The following is a 14645-nucleotide window of genomic DNA, read 5'->3' on the forward strand; positions in this document are numbered from 1 at the left end:
CTTTGGGATTGTGGTCTGACATGTTGCTGTTGGGGTGCACTTTAATTAAAGATTGACAACCACAAGGTTTATGAGGCAGGGTCTCGCTTGGGCCAGCCCTGCTGCAGATAAGCATGGTGACTCCCCTCCATACAGAGCATGAGCATTCCCTGGCTTCCTCAAACTCAAAGTCTGGAGCTTCCTGAGGGAAGTAGAAAGACCACAGAGTGATTGCATCCCTTTCCCAGACAGAGACCTGTCTGCCTCCCCTTTCCCAAACAGAGATCAGCAGACAGGCAGGGACGCTTAACTCAGTATTTCACATTCCAGCTCTGTGTTTACTTAAGTGTTTATTGGCTTGCTTTAATCATTGAACAAACATTCCCTGGGGCATCGCCTGTAGGTCCAATGCTGGGCTAGCACCGCAAGAGCTGACATTTAGGATGGACATTTGAGGAGTTTGGAGAACTGGGCTCCCCTGCTGGCAGTCCACAGAGCTCCATCTGATAAGATTCAAATAAGTCCCTCTCATGCACAAACTGGTGCGAGTGCCAGAAAGGCCTGGCCTTTTCCCAACCTTTAGGTCTCTCACTACTATGTTACTTCTGCCTGGAAGGTGCTTTCTTTACCCTTTCTGCAGGACTATGGTCTCTCCTCCCCTGTTGGCTGGACCTTGTCTCTTGGTGGGAAGAGGCCGGCACCTGGGAGTGCCCAGCACCAGGACAGGGCGCCGTTCCACAGGAAACAACTACTCAGGGCCAGGCCCTGTGCCAGCCCCTGGGGGGACTCCCATTGACACAGGCGCAGTGCCTGTCCTCAGGGAGCTTACAGTCACAGGAACAATAAAATATGGCAGCTGGGATAGCAGTCTGTCCAGGGCCAGGGCGAGGCACTTGGAGATGCTAGTCATTTCTCCCGGGGCTGGGAGGGGTTTTCTTAGATGACGTCATCCTTTAGGTGACTCTTGATAGATGACAGAGAGTGTGCCAGGTGGCCCAGAGAGGACAGGAAGGGCAGTCTTGGTAAAGGGAACATCTTGAGCTCAGGAGCTGAGTCAGTGAGTGTGAGGGGACAGCCATCCTATTCTTGTTGGACTGAAATAAAAGCCCAAGTATTCTTGATGGCTGCTAAGATGTATAGGTCAACCTAAGGAGAGAAGAGCCTAAAACGGCTATGCCAAGTAAAAAAGGCAGAAGACAAAACAGGCCTAGTTTTGCTCGTTTTAAAATACTGAAAAAAAAATCAGATGGATTCTGAATGCTTTTTATTGTCTTCTTTATACTTCCCTGTATTTTAAAATTTAAAATAATTGTCGGCATTACCTGCTGCCCACGCACTCCTCGGTCTGCAGGGGGCGCACCGGCGGCCACCCTCCCTCTTTCAGGGTGGTGGGCGGGGCCTCTGGGGCCGGTGTGGAACGGACGATTGGCTGGCTGGGCTGTTTGTCACGGCATCCCGCCCCCACCCTACGTCACATGACGCAGCCCATCATGGCGGCAGGAGCGCGGCTGCCCTGGCCCGCGGCTCCGCAGGGCTGCTGCCGTTGCTGCTGTTGAGAGGCGGCGGCGGCGGCGGCACAGACGGGCGGGCGGGAAGGATGGTGTTTCTGTGGCCGGTGCGGCGGGTGCGGACTAGGAGCCGGGCTGAGGTTTGGCCGAAGCGACGTGTGCTCAGGAGCAGCTGGCGCGGGTGCCGCTGAGGCAGGCAGGACCGACTGACGGACGGACCGACGGAAGGAGACCCGAGAGCCGGCCCCGGGGGCCGTGCAGTGGGCGAGATGCCGGGGCCGCCGGCGTTGCTGCTACTGCCGCTGCTCCTGGCCGCCGGCAGTGCCGGGGCCGCGCCACTTCCGCAAACAGGTGCAGGTGAGCGGGCCCGCTGCGGGGACGCGGCTGCGGGAACCCAGGCTGCGGGGCCGCTGCGACGGCGGTGGCAGGGGAGGAGGCGGCGGGCCCCGTCCGGCGACGCCGAGGAATCGGAGGGCCTGCCAGGGCGGGAGGCCCCGGGGAAGCAAGCGATTAGGGAGGTTTCTGCCGCAGGGGCGTGGGGTGGGGGAGCGGGCAGCCTCTCCAGGGCCGAAGCGGGGGCGAGGCGATGCGGTTGGGCCCGGGGAGGGCGGCGAGCCGGGCGGCAGCGATCGACCCCTCCCGGCGTAGGCTGCGGTACCTGCTCTGAACCTGTTGCCCGGAGGTCCTCAGCCTACATCCCTTTCTGGCAGTTCTGCTTCCCTTTCAGATGTCACCTGCCTTCTGTGCGTTTCTCACATCTTATATTAAGAACCGTTTCTTAGCCCTAATTTTACTTGAATGCAAATGGCTTAATGAACTGTGCGGAGTTTCATTCGCTCCCTGCAACTTGTTCTGAAGTTGTAAATTGATTTTAGACGCTGTGCTTTTTTTCGGATTGAATCTCAAGGAATGAAAAGGAAACAACTCTGTAAATATTTCTATTTTAGGAAGCCAGTGATTAGAGTAGCAGTCTTTGAATAACTATTGACAGAATGGCCCAAGGGTGATTGAAGTTTCTATTTTAGCTACGTCAGTGTGTGGTTTTCTTTTCTTTTTCTTTTTTTCCTCCCCATTTTCTCGACATCCTCTTCAGTTGTGGTTTATTTTCCCAGATAAAACTTTACCCGAGGAAAGCATCCCAAGTTGAGTCATTTTTTTTTTTTAAAGAAAAAAAAAATCTGGGTTAAGATCTAGTGCTTGTCTTTGAAGTAAGGAGAGACTGAAATTTCATAGATTGATGAAATTTTGGAATTGAAAGAGTCCTTAAAGAAAATTTAACCTGATATCTTTGTTTCGCAGTTGAAGATACTGAGGCCCTGGGGGGGGGGGGGTCAAATGACCTACCCAAGGTGACACAGCTAAATTGTAGGCGGAGCCACATCTGAAACCCATGTCTGAGATTTCCCTAGTTGTGTGATTTTTCCACTTCCCCACCTTAGGTCTTGTAAGTGTTTCGGAATACTCTTGAGGTTAAGAGTTATTTTAATACGATGTTAACCGGCTACACAATGTGGAAGTTCCCTTCCCCAGTAAAGACAAACGCATCCCCTCTGCAAGTTATAAATAATGTTTCCAGAGCTACACCAAGTTCTGTCATTGAGTGCCCTTTAGTTGGGTATTAACTGTTATCACTGTACCACGTAATGTATCGCTAAATTTTTGCCACTGCCTTAGATCAAATATTTGTTAGGTGAATTCTGTTTTCTGATCTGATAGACAAGAAAAGTGGATGTTATGAGACGTGTATGCAGCCCAGGTATGAGTCACAGAAAGTGACAAAGTTGTAAAAGACAATGCAGAAGAACGTGGATGGTGATATTGAGACTGATGGTGAAATTGAAAATTAGCACCAGAGTAGGATAGTGTGTAAAGAGTATTTATGTGAAAGGGATTCAAGAAGTTTCCAGATGACTTTGCACTTAAGTTTTTATATATTTTGAAAAACAGACTCTATGTGGGAACCTATAGGAATGTATCTCCTTATAAACCTCTTTAAAAAAAAAAATTTTTTTTTTAAGTTTATTTATTGAGAGAGAAAGACAGAGCATAAGCATGGGAGGGGCAAAGAGAGAGGGAGACACAGAATCCGAAGCAAGCTCCAGGCTCCGAGCTGTCAGCACAGAGCCCGATGCAGGACTCAAACCCACAAACCACCAGATCATGACCTGAGCTGATGTCGATGCTTAACCAACTGAGCCACCCAGGTGCCCCTCCTTATAAGCCTCTTAACATGATTTTTATTCCGTTCTTTCACTTTCACCTCCATTTTTACGGAGGTACAGATCAGAATATTGGCGGTTTTGGGGGGAGCACTGTAAAACAAGACAATCAGGAAAAGTAATCCATAAATAGAAATACCAAATTGTGGCATGAATAAAGCATAAAGAAATATGTGGTGACTTATAGCAGCTTTTGCAGATTTCCCCTTCGTATTCTGTTGCTCAGAAGGAATACAATTAGACATGTGGCATATGAGTGACAGGTCCCTGGGGTTAAATTCTGTGGAAGAGGTGCTCAGTCACACATAGATTTGTGGGTTTGTGTTTCCATCCAAAAGAGATTATTAATCCTGGTAATGGAGATGGATGCTTGATGAAGATGTATGTGACCAAGAAGAATAAAGAAGCCTCTGAGCTGATCCTGATAAGTGAGCTCACTGGTTAAGAGAGAGGAGCCCGTCTTGAACATATATGTGAGCTGAAAGGGCAGTTAGATGTTGGAAGCGTTGTAACCCTCAGGCCTCTGATCCTGTGGGGACTGCGCTCCACACAGAAGTAGGGCTGGCCCTTTTCAAATTCAGGATACATGCCTCGCATCTAGTCTTTTGCCTCCTCGGCTTTGTTCTTTCCACTTAAATTCCAAACTGCTTGATAGTGCCTTGGAGAAAGCGTGGCTGATCAAAAATAGGTTGGAAAAAATACTTGAATGTTTTCCTTTGCCAGCCCATTTGCATGGGGGGAAAGAAATGGGGCAGTTAACTAAAATTCAGCCCAAATTCAGCCCAAATTCATTTCTAGGTTTCGGAAGTTGAAAAGGGTATTTACCCATTCAGTCATAATTAAGCTTTGTAAATACGTGGATTGCCTTTGCCTATCAGGCAAGAAGGCTCTTTCTTTCTTTTTTTAAATATATTTAAAAACATTTTTTAATTATTTTTTTTTATTTTTGAGAGGCAGAGAGAGAGAGAGACAGAGCACAGGTGGGAGAGGGGCAGAGAGAGAGGGAGACACAGAATCTGAAGCAGGCTCCAGGCTCTGAGCCGTCCACACAGAGCCCGACGCGGGGCCCGAACTCACGAACCATGTGATCATGACCTGAGCCGAAGTTGGACACTCAACCGACTGAGCCACCCAGGCACCCCTCTTTCTTTCTTTCTTTCTTTCTTTCTTTCTTTCTTTCTTTCTTTCTTTCTTTCTTTCTTTCTCCCTCTCTCTCTCTCTCTCTCTCTCTTTCTTTAAGTTGGTTAATGTACAGTGTTATATTAGTTTCAGGTGTACAAGGAAAGCATTTCTTGGTTGAACTTTATTTTGGGCCTGTCTTTATTGCTCTGGGAGTCGCTCCTGCCCTCTTTGGGAGCCTTTTCCTGAGAATGTGTATTTCTGCAAGGGCCCTTGCTGGCTGTGTAGACGGAGATCGTGTCCGTCCTCACTGGAAAGCTTACATAAAGGGAGAAAGTCCACTGTTTGCACACACCGTTGAACGACCAGACTAAGGTTACAGTTGAGAAATTCTTTTCTCCATTCCTAGTGATGAGGTCATTCTTGTCTTAGAAAACACTTATGTACCTTTTGTGAGATTCTCAGTCACATCATAGAAAGAGATAGTGTATTTGTATACATTCCCCTAAGTCCCCTGTTTGTTATTAATACCAGGATAGTGGTTACACCAGGAAGCCCACTTCTGTTGTCCTGTGGCATATTAGGTCACAGAGTACAGAGGAAGCTGTTAGCAGTTCCAGATAAAGGAGCTCACGCAAGTCTGTGAAGCCAGTGGGACTCAGCTACTTATTAAACAGCAGCTAGTGAAACCGGGGCTCTCATTTTAGATTAAACAAACAGCCTTGGATCTTGAGAAAGATTCTGCAGTAAAGGAAGTGCTTTCTAAAGTGAATTCTAAGCGTGAGTTTTTGTGTTTATTTCGATGGCATCTGAGAAATAAAAATTATTTTCAACAGGCTTTTCGTGCTGATCATCTCAGGATTTATGGCTGTGAGGCTCAAGATTTCATTTAGGTTGGGAGTGTTGGTATTTGCTCTCAGTTGGTGGTATTTTTGGGGTAACTAAGTATGTTCATTTGCACAGTAATAGGAAGTCTGTCCAACAGTTTTGTAGCTGATGAGCATGGAAGTTATCAAATCTCTACAGTTTTGCTGATATCAATGTGCTGACTGTTCATGCAATTGTCTTGAAATTTAGAGAGTCCTTGGGTCTGCTGTGTCAGATAACAGCTGTACGTGTAATAAAAAAGATTTGTAACATAAATGAAATGTAATGTAAGGGGTGGCCAGGGTTCTGAAGCAAACAAGTGAGTCCTCAAAAAAGTCCTTATAGATGGACGTATAAAAAGAATCCAACCTTTCAGTCCTGTTGAGAGTTAAGTCGTGAACCAGTCACGGAGGAGCGGGTGTTGTGGACAGAACTGGGACTTTGGAGGTAGTCTGGGTGGGAGGCCTTCCTTTGCCGCTTCAATAGCTTTGAGACCTTGGGCCAGTTACTTGACCTCTCCGAGCTTCTCAAAACTCAACTCAAAAAAAAGTGCTGAGGGGCACCTGGGTGCCTCAGTTGGTTGAGCGTCCGACTCTTGATTTTGGCTCAGGTCATGATTGATCCCAGAGTCATGGGATTGAGCCCTGCATCAGGCTTTGCACTGAGTGTGGAGCCTGCTTGAGATTTTTTTCTCTCTCTTTCCATTTCCCTCTGCCCCTTTCCCCAACTCACGCGTGCGCGGTCTCTCTAAAATAAAATTAAGGGGTGCCTGGGCGGCTCAGTTGGTTAAGCACCTGACTCCTGCTTTCGGCTCAGGTCATGGTCTCATGGTTTGTGAGATTGAGCCCTGCGTTGGGCTCTGTGCTGACAGTGCGGAGCCTGCTTGGGATTCTCTCTCTCTCTCTCTCTCTCTCTCTCTCTCCCTCTCTCTCTCTCTCCCTCTCTCTCTCCCTCCCTCCCTCCCTCCCTCCCCCCCCCAAATAAATAAATGAACATTTTTTAAAAATTAAAAAATAAAGGGATGATGATATTTACCTAAAGGGTTTGGGGAGGGTGAGGTCGCATCATGCTGGTGTGCCATGTCGGCCACGTTAGGCGTCTTCATTGCTTCAGATTTCCTTGTAAAATTGGTGGGTTACCGTGGCATCAGCTAATGGTGAGTGGTATGGTTCCAAGAAGGAACTCACCGTGGTAGCTGCTTATGGCATGCCTAGAATTTACTGAATTTAAAAACCTTTGTTACTTAAAATAATTTGCTGTGTGATGGGTGAGGAAGAGATCCTTTACAGAGAAGTCTGACTTATTTAAGATGATCTGGATTAGCCCACTTTTATGTAATAAACCCGTTTTTAAATGTCAAGATAATTAAAGCTCTTGCACGTGAACAGTTTCTGGTTTTAATGTACTTAAAGGAACTGCAGGCAGTGGAGGTTGAGTTGATCCCAAACAAAATGTATACTCCCACAAAGCGTCCCTGAAGACAGCCCGTTAAGCTGGGCTGTGGTAGAACCACCACAGGGCTGAGACCTTCCCTTAGAAAATGTCATTTGGAGAGATGACTGTGACTGAGTTGTTTCCTCTCTGTCTTTTAAAATCATGTATTTTTGTAGTCTTTTTTTTTAAGCTTATTTATTTCAAGAGAGAGAGAAAACAAGGAAGAGAGAGAGAGAGAGAGAGAGAGAGAGAGAGAGAGAATCCCAAGCAGGCTCTGCACAGTCAGCATGATTCGAGGCTTGAACACACAAACCGGGAGATCACGACCTGAGCTGAAGTCAGGTGCTTACCTGACTGAGCCATCCAGGCACCCTGTATTTTTGTAGCCTTCTAGCTGTGTTTTACTCTTCTTAAAAAAGTTTATTTTATTTCTTTAAAGTTTATTAAAGGAATCCGCACCTAACATGGGGCTCAAGCCCATGACCCTGAGACCCAGAGCTTCACACTCCCTCAACTGAGCCAGCCAAGGTGCCCCTTAAAAGGTTTATTCATTACTCAGGGACGAGGAAGGAAAGATTAGAGGAAAAGTTGTACAATCACTCCTGGTCTAAAACAGATTGCTACATCTAGGGTCTTTTTTAGATTAGATTCTCAACTTTTCTGTAAATCTTCATATGAAGACGCTGTAAGAGAAAGCTGAGGAAATATGGTAAAATCAGTGTGTCACAGCAAAATATTGGAGTGAAGTATTTTTAAATTGTTAGCAAGTGACTAATTTGGAACCATGCCTCGGCATTACAGTTATTTGCCACAAAGAACAGGCCTATCAGAAAAATAACCTCAGTATTTTTTTAAAAAGGTGTTTTTTCCCCCAATGGTTAGTATAAGGCAGAGATTCGAAATTTCATTTGACTTTATTGTGATTCAAATGGGCGAAATTAGAATTGTTAACACCAAATGCGCCAGGTGCCCAAAACCACAACATGGGGAGTGCCTCACCTCTCAAGGTCTCACTGGGCTCATCCTCATCCAGACCAGTGCTCTGCAGTCCCCCCCCCGACTGCAAAAGAGTGACTTTGTACACTTCCACCCTCCTGGGGCTTGGGGCATGGTGTTGACACCTTTTGCTTTTGACAATTTGGCGGATTTTGCATTTTACTGTGTAGTATATGTTTGTGGAAAAGGCTTAAATTACCATCGATTTCAGGTACGCTGAAACCCTGTGCTGTGGTGTGGCTAGGGTAGCCCCTGGCCTGCAGCATCTGACCCCAGTTTGGGAAGCATCGGTCAGCAAAGGTCATGCGCCTGGCGGGGCATCGGCGGTCCCTGCCTGCCCCCACGCTCTGGCTTTCATGGCACTTTAAGAGCTAAGTTAGTCTGCTTTCGTTTGCAGGTTATTCTGTGCGAATTCCTCTCTCCCAGCTCACCATATATATTCTGTCTGCGGTAGTCTGGCTCTTCCTAGCACCTCTGTGTGCTGTCGTCTTTTTCTTTCAGTTCTTCTCACCTCTTTGCAGCCCCAGTGCCCTACCAAGACCTCGCCCAGACCCCAGAGCTTTCTTCCACCAGTGACCTCCCACTAGAAGTGTTTACTTGTGGGACATGATGTTCCATGGGGTGCGGGACGGAAACTTTGGAGCTTCAGCCTTTAGTTTTCGTTTCATCCTTTAAAAATGTTGGCATACGTGACTTTTAAAGGTACAGAATATATTGGCACACTAACACGTTTTATGGTTTGTGAATCAATGCACATGAAGTGGAAGGAATGTGAAGAAACCTCACCGACGGGCTCTGTGACCGGAAGAGGTTTGGGTTGCCTGTCCCAGTCTCCCGTTTGCATTTAGCAGCTGCCACCTGTTTCTTCAAGTCCCGTCTCTTTACCAGGACTGCAAGGACTGTGTCCTGCATCCTCGGTGTTTCCAGTATCTGCATGATCACAGGCCGTGGATGCTCAAAGGTTGCGTGTGAGGTTGGTGAAGACGGTGCTGGGGAACGAAGCTTGCAGACCAGTACTCCAGAGAGTGTGGGAGCCAGAAGGAGAGGATGTCAGCCTAGAGCCTCTCACGCTCCCGCAAACTTTGCTTTTCATCCGGCCACAGCCCACAGCCCGTTGCCTGGAACAAGGCCATTTATAGTGGCCTTATTTTTAATAATAAACCTTATCTTTTAGAACAATTTTATTTTTTTAGTATATTTTAAGACGTTTTTTATTTATTTTTGAGAGAGCGCAAGTGGGGGAGGCACAGAGAGAGAGGGACAAAGGGTCCCAGGGGGCTCTGTGCTGACAGCAGCAAGCCTGATGTGGGGCTCGAACTCCCGAGCCACGGGATCACGATCTCAGCCGAAGTTGGATGCTCAACACACTGAGCCACCCAGGCGCCCCTAGAACAATTTTAGAGTTACAGAAAAGTTGCAAAGATAGTACAAAGAGTTCCCGCATAGGCAGGGTTTTCCCTCTTGGTAACGTCTTACATCAGTGTGGTACACTTGTCACAGCTAAGGAGCCACTACTAATAATTCATTAGTATCAACTGAAGTCCATACTTTGTTCATGTTTCTGTAGTGTTTCCCTGATGTCCCTTTTCGGTGCGGGATACCACCTTCCATTTAATGTCCTGTCTCCTCGGGCTTCGTTGGTATGTTCTCCTGTTTCAGTGATCTTGACAGTTCTTGAGGAGTTTGATGTTTTTCTCGTTGGTTAGACCGGGGTCAGCTGTTTTTGGGAGGAAGACCACAGAGATAAAGTGCCATTCTAATCATGTCCTGTCAAGGGTACATGCTTTCAACATGACCGGTCACTTCACCACCTGGCTGTGATCACCTGTTGTCAACTTTCTCCACTTTGAAGTTCCTTTTTCTTCCAGTCTCCACATGAGCAGGGGAGGGGCGGGGGCGGGGGGAGAGAGAATCCCAAATAGGCTCCGCGCTATCAGCATAGAGCCTGATGTGGGGCTCAGTCCCATGAACCTCGAGATCACAACCCGAGCCAAAATCAAGAGTTGGACGCTCAACCCGCCGAGCCAATCACTTATTTGATAGAAATCTGTTGGCTTGGGTGACTAGTGAGACTCAAGGAAGGAAGAACAATTTAAATTTTAAAAATTAATGTCAACACCTGAATTCTGAAGAGACTTCTGCTCCTGACCACAGCACATGAATATTGTTCTGAAGAAGCTTCCTGTGAAAAGTAGGTGTGCGATAACCACAAAGGAATTTAAACACTGCAGGGCAGAACACAGTCACAGCTCTAAATGGCTTTTTTTTTTTTTTTTTAATTTCAGTCCCTCTCTGGAAGTCAGTATAAATAATAGCCTCTTTACGTTTTATAAATATCTCGTATAAATAACGAGTAAAAACTGCGAGCTGGAAGCCTGACAGTCAGATGCCAGTGTTGTGAGCCGAGAGCCTCGTGGTGTAAACATGCCAGCCCTGGACTGCCCAGGGTTCTTCCCGCCCGAGCTCAGATTAGCAAGGAAATGAAGCGAGAGCAGGCGTAACGCAGGGACATTCCTGATTCCCCGGGTGAGACGTGCGCACGGCAGTGTGAGAGCCCCGGATTCATGACCTATTCAGTAACTCACAGGGCCGTTTCTTTCCAGGATAATATCATGTCATTAACGTCTTGCTTTCAAAAAGTTTATTTTTCTGAGCTGGCTTATTTTAGAATAGCCTGGGATTTGTAGCCTATTTCATATCTTCCCACAAGTACTTTTTTTTAAGCCCGTTGATATATTTTTGTATATTTGCTGTGGATGTATTGGCATGTACAGAATAGTCTTATGATGAGCTAAAGAAAGTACACTGTTTAATCTCTGAAACTGCTACATTGTAATGATTGTATAATGGGTGCAGTTTGATTAAGAACATCCTAGGCTCACATACTAGTACAGATAATTCAGGACTTGTTTTTGGCAACACGTGTGTGCCTTGGATGGGAGAAGAGAATTTAGTTACAGACATCTACGACAGTGATTTTTTTTTTTAAGTTTATTTATTTTGAGAGAGAGCAGGGTAGGGGCAGAGGGAGAGAGAGAATCCCAAGCAGGCTCCACGCTCAGCCTGGAGCCCAACATGGGGCTCGATCTCATGAACTGTGAGATAGTGACCTGAGCTGAAATCAAGAGCCGGATGCTTAACCGACTGAGCCGCCCAGGCGCCCCCGCCGTAGTGAGTTTTGGGAGGGAAGCTGCTGGTATCCCATAGTGAAAACACTATTATTTAATTTTTTAAAGGCTCATGGTTTTTTTTTCCTTTTTGAGGCCCATGTTTAAAGTCCATCCCGAAAATGGCCTTTTCTCTTGCTTGCTCTAGTGCATGGGAGACTTGGGTTTGACATGATATCATTGCAACCTTTAATTATAGGAAGTAAATCTCTAAGGCATCTTGGACTTAGAAGGTAGAGGAGGATGAGTTGTGCAATCATTTTGCACATTTACAATTGCTACTTTAACCAGTGAGCAATTGTAAAATTTTGTAGTTTCAGCTTTTTATTGCAAAACCAGTCTTGTGGTCTATTGGTTGCCTCTCAGATAAGCCACTAAGTTTGAAGTATTTTTCATGTTGCAGTTTCTTCCCCAAATCCCCGGTAAATTCAGCCTGTGTTCCTTTCACAAGGAAAAAAAAAATGCCTCTTCCTGGTTCCACCTGGCAGTGTGCCTGTGTAGGATGGTTCTGTGTCAGCAGTAACGGTTACTTTCCAAGGATGCAGCCTGCCCGTCACAGCGCAGAACCCCACTTGACTCTGACTTCAGACTATTATTAAAACGCAACACCAGGACACTGATTGCTGGTGAGACACTGAAAAACAACAAACTTAACCAAAATAGTCCCCCGGGACTGCTGCATCAGAAGCCTGCTGCCTGGGTACGGTCCCGAAACCTGTAATTGAACTTCATTTTCTTTAAGAAAAGTACAGTTAACTTTAATAAAAGATCTGATTTCCAGCATTATCCATACAGGCACTTGGTAGACTCATACAATTTTAGAATGATCAATGCTTGTACAGAGAGTTTTAAAGCTGACCGGCCACTTTACAGGTGAAGGCGCTGAGGCTCAGGGCCATTCCGTGTGGTGAGTTCAGTCCCAGCAGTCACTCAGTGGCAGACCTATCCTGATGAGGGACCCTACCCGCCAGACCACCCTGTTCACCAAGTGCTCTGCTTTGTACCCTTGGAACACTGCTTTGTGTGGTGTGCACGCAGAGACTATTTCCGATCGTTTCTCCTCTGGATATCCGTTTCTGTTCGCTGTCTGAAAATGCGGAGATGAAACTTAACCATAGTTGTCATATAGAAGATCCTTGAACTACTAAAGATAATTCCTTATTGAAAATTAGGAAACTGAAGTTCTGACTTGTATATAATGAGGCTCAGTGTCCACATTCATATTTAACTTTTTAAAAAACAATTTGTAAGAATAACAATTTAGTTTCCACCTATGAAATGAAGTTGTACTGTTTAATTAAAGGTGATAAAAATATTTTTGGCTTAAAAAGATTTTTGTTTTAAAAAAATTTTTTAACGTTTATTTATTTTTGAGACAGAGAATGAATGGGGAGGGTCAGAGAGAGCGGGAGACACAGAATCCAAACCAGGCTCCAGGCTCTGAGCTGTCAGCACAGACCCCGATGTGGGGCTCGAACTCACGGACCACGAGATCATGACCTGAGCCAAAGTCGGACGCTTAACTGACTGAGCCACCCGGGTGCCCCTAAGTTTATTTAAATTCATTCTCCCTCTGTCCCTCTCTCCCACTTGTGGTCTCTAAATACATACATACATACATACATACAGAAGGAAAAAGAGAAAGTAAGAGAAAGAAAGACACATTGCCTAAGTAAGAATACATTTCAATCATATTAGCAAGAATTTCAGTGAGACTGTAGGAAGCTAGAAAGTTTCTGAGACCATAGACTCTATATCAAAGTCCTATAGGAAAACTTAAAGAAGAAGGTAGACGTGTTTTTCTAGCATATTTAGGGCCTGCCCTACCTGGGAAGTGAGGAACACACATTGAGGTTCTCTCCCGTCCGTGGATCCTATCGTGCAGAAATTGTATTGGCTGAGTGCTGTGAATCCAGTACTGCCATTGACTACCTGTGCGTTTCTACAGATTTCAGAGGGAAGGCCTATGGAAAGACACAATGTTCTTTCCCCTGGATATTAGTGGTACACTGAAGTGACCACTTATGGGGGAAGAAGCCCTGGGAGGCTGGCCTTGAGTTTCTACTTGTGGAACCAGATGCTGCCTGTTCCTGAGCTGCCTTCCTGGACTGCAGAAAGATCCTGATTCAGTGCTGTTACAGACATCTGAGCACTGTGGATTGCTCCACGACCGAACTGTGCCATCAACTTAATTAAGATTGTAGTTCATAAAATATCATCCCTGCCATTTTTTCCCTGGGCATAGGAACACTGTAGTCTGACAGAGTTCTGTAAACCTGACATTGCTTTGGCCGGGCTGTTACCATGTTAGATTAGCTCTTCTGTGGTAGTCTCCGTCCTAGTTAGTGTTTTTAAAATTGGAATGGAATTGGGGCGCCTGGGTGGCTCAGTCAGTTGGGCGACCGACTTCGGCTCAGGTCACGATCTCGCGGTCCATGAGTTCGAGCCCCGCGTCGGGCTCTGTGCTGACAGCTCAGAGCCTGGAGCCTGTTTCAGATTCTGTCTCCCTCTCTCTCTGCCCCTCCCCTGTTCATGCTCTGTCTCTCTCTGTCTCTAAAATGAATAAACGTTAAAAAAAAAATTAAAAAAAAATAAAATTGGAATGGAATGAATCTTTGATAACCATCTGATGGAAAGGCAAAGAGAAACAGCAACGTCACATAAAATGATCGTGTTCACAGGTATTCAGTCAGCACTCAAATTATGTAACCTTTCTGCAAGTACGAGAGAACGGTTGGGTTGGCTGACCTTGAAAATCATCTTCGAACAAAAAGAACACTTCACTGTCTGTGATTAGGACACAGCACGATATGTTTTTCTAGGCTGTTGATATTCTGGCTTCGGGGTCTTTGTGGAATCTCTGATTCATCAACTAGATCAATGCACTCTTTACTGTTGTGTGTGGTTGAGTGTATTTAGCGCTATGCTTTGTTTTCTCCTTCTAATATTAGATTACATTAGGGAGGTTCTAGATTATTTAATGTTATTATAAAGAGATGTAGTGTTATACCAGGAGGCAAGGAAAACATTTAGTGGCTCAAGATTCTGTGCAAGGAAACCTTTATGATAGATGGGTTTGTCATTTTGAGTTGTTAAGTAGAAATACGTGATCTGCGGTGATCGTCTGAATTTTTTCCCCCAAGTAGTATGATGATGGTTCATTTTCCTAGGTCTCCAGGATGTGAAGCTACTTGTCAGAATACTGGAAAAGGTCCAATTATTGGTCCTACCCTTACAGAAAAAAGGGGGAAAAAAAAAAAGCCAAAACTATGTGTTTAGAAGTGGACTTTGTGTCAGGACCAGTTTGGAAGATGGCTGGTCCTTAGCTTCCCTGAGTTGTACTGAGCTCCCTTTGT

The 14645-nt window shown here is 45.8% G+C and overlaps 1 protein-coding gene across 2 annotated transcripts in view; it reads left to right on the forward strand.

The window, feature by feature from the left end:
- The first annotated feature begins 1478 nt into the window (after positions 1-1478).
- LMTK2 (lemur tyrosine kinase 2) overlaps positions 1479-14645 on the forward strand; it is a 77234-nt gene continuing 64067 nt past the window's right edge. For both annotated transcript variants that reach the window (XM_042972428.1, XM_042972429.1), the window contains exon 1: positions 1479-1844. In XM_042972428.1, the coding sequence (XP_042828362.1) occupies positions 1757-1844 (88 nt within the window). In that variant the 5' untranslated portion in view covers positions 1479-1756. The remainder of the gene's footprint in view (positions 1845-14645) is intronic.

This window comes from Panthera tigris, chromosome E3, assembly GCF_018350195.1.
Source record: "Panthera tigris isolate Pti1 chromosome E3, P.tigris_Pti1_mat1.1, whole genome shotgun sequence".
Lineage (NCBI taxonomy): Eukaryota > Metazoa > Chordata > Mammalia > Carnivora > Felidae > Panthera > Panthera tigris.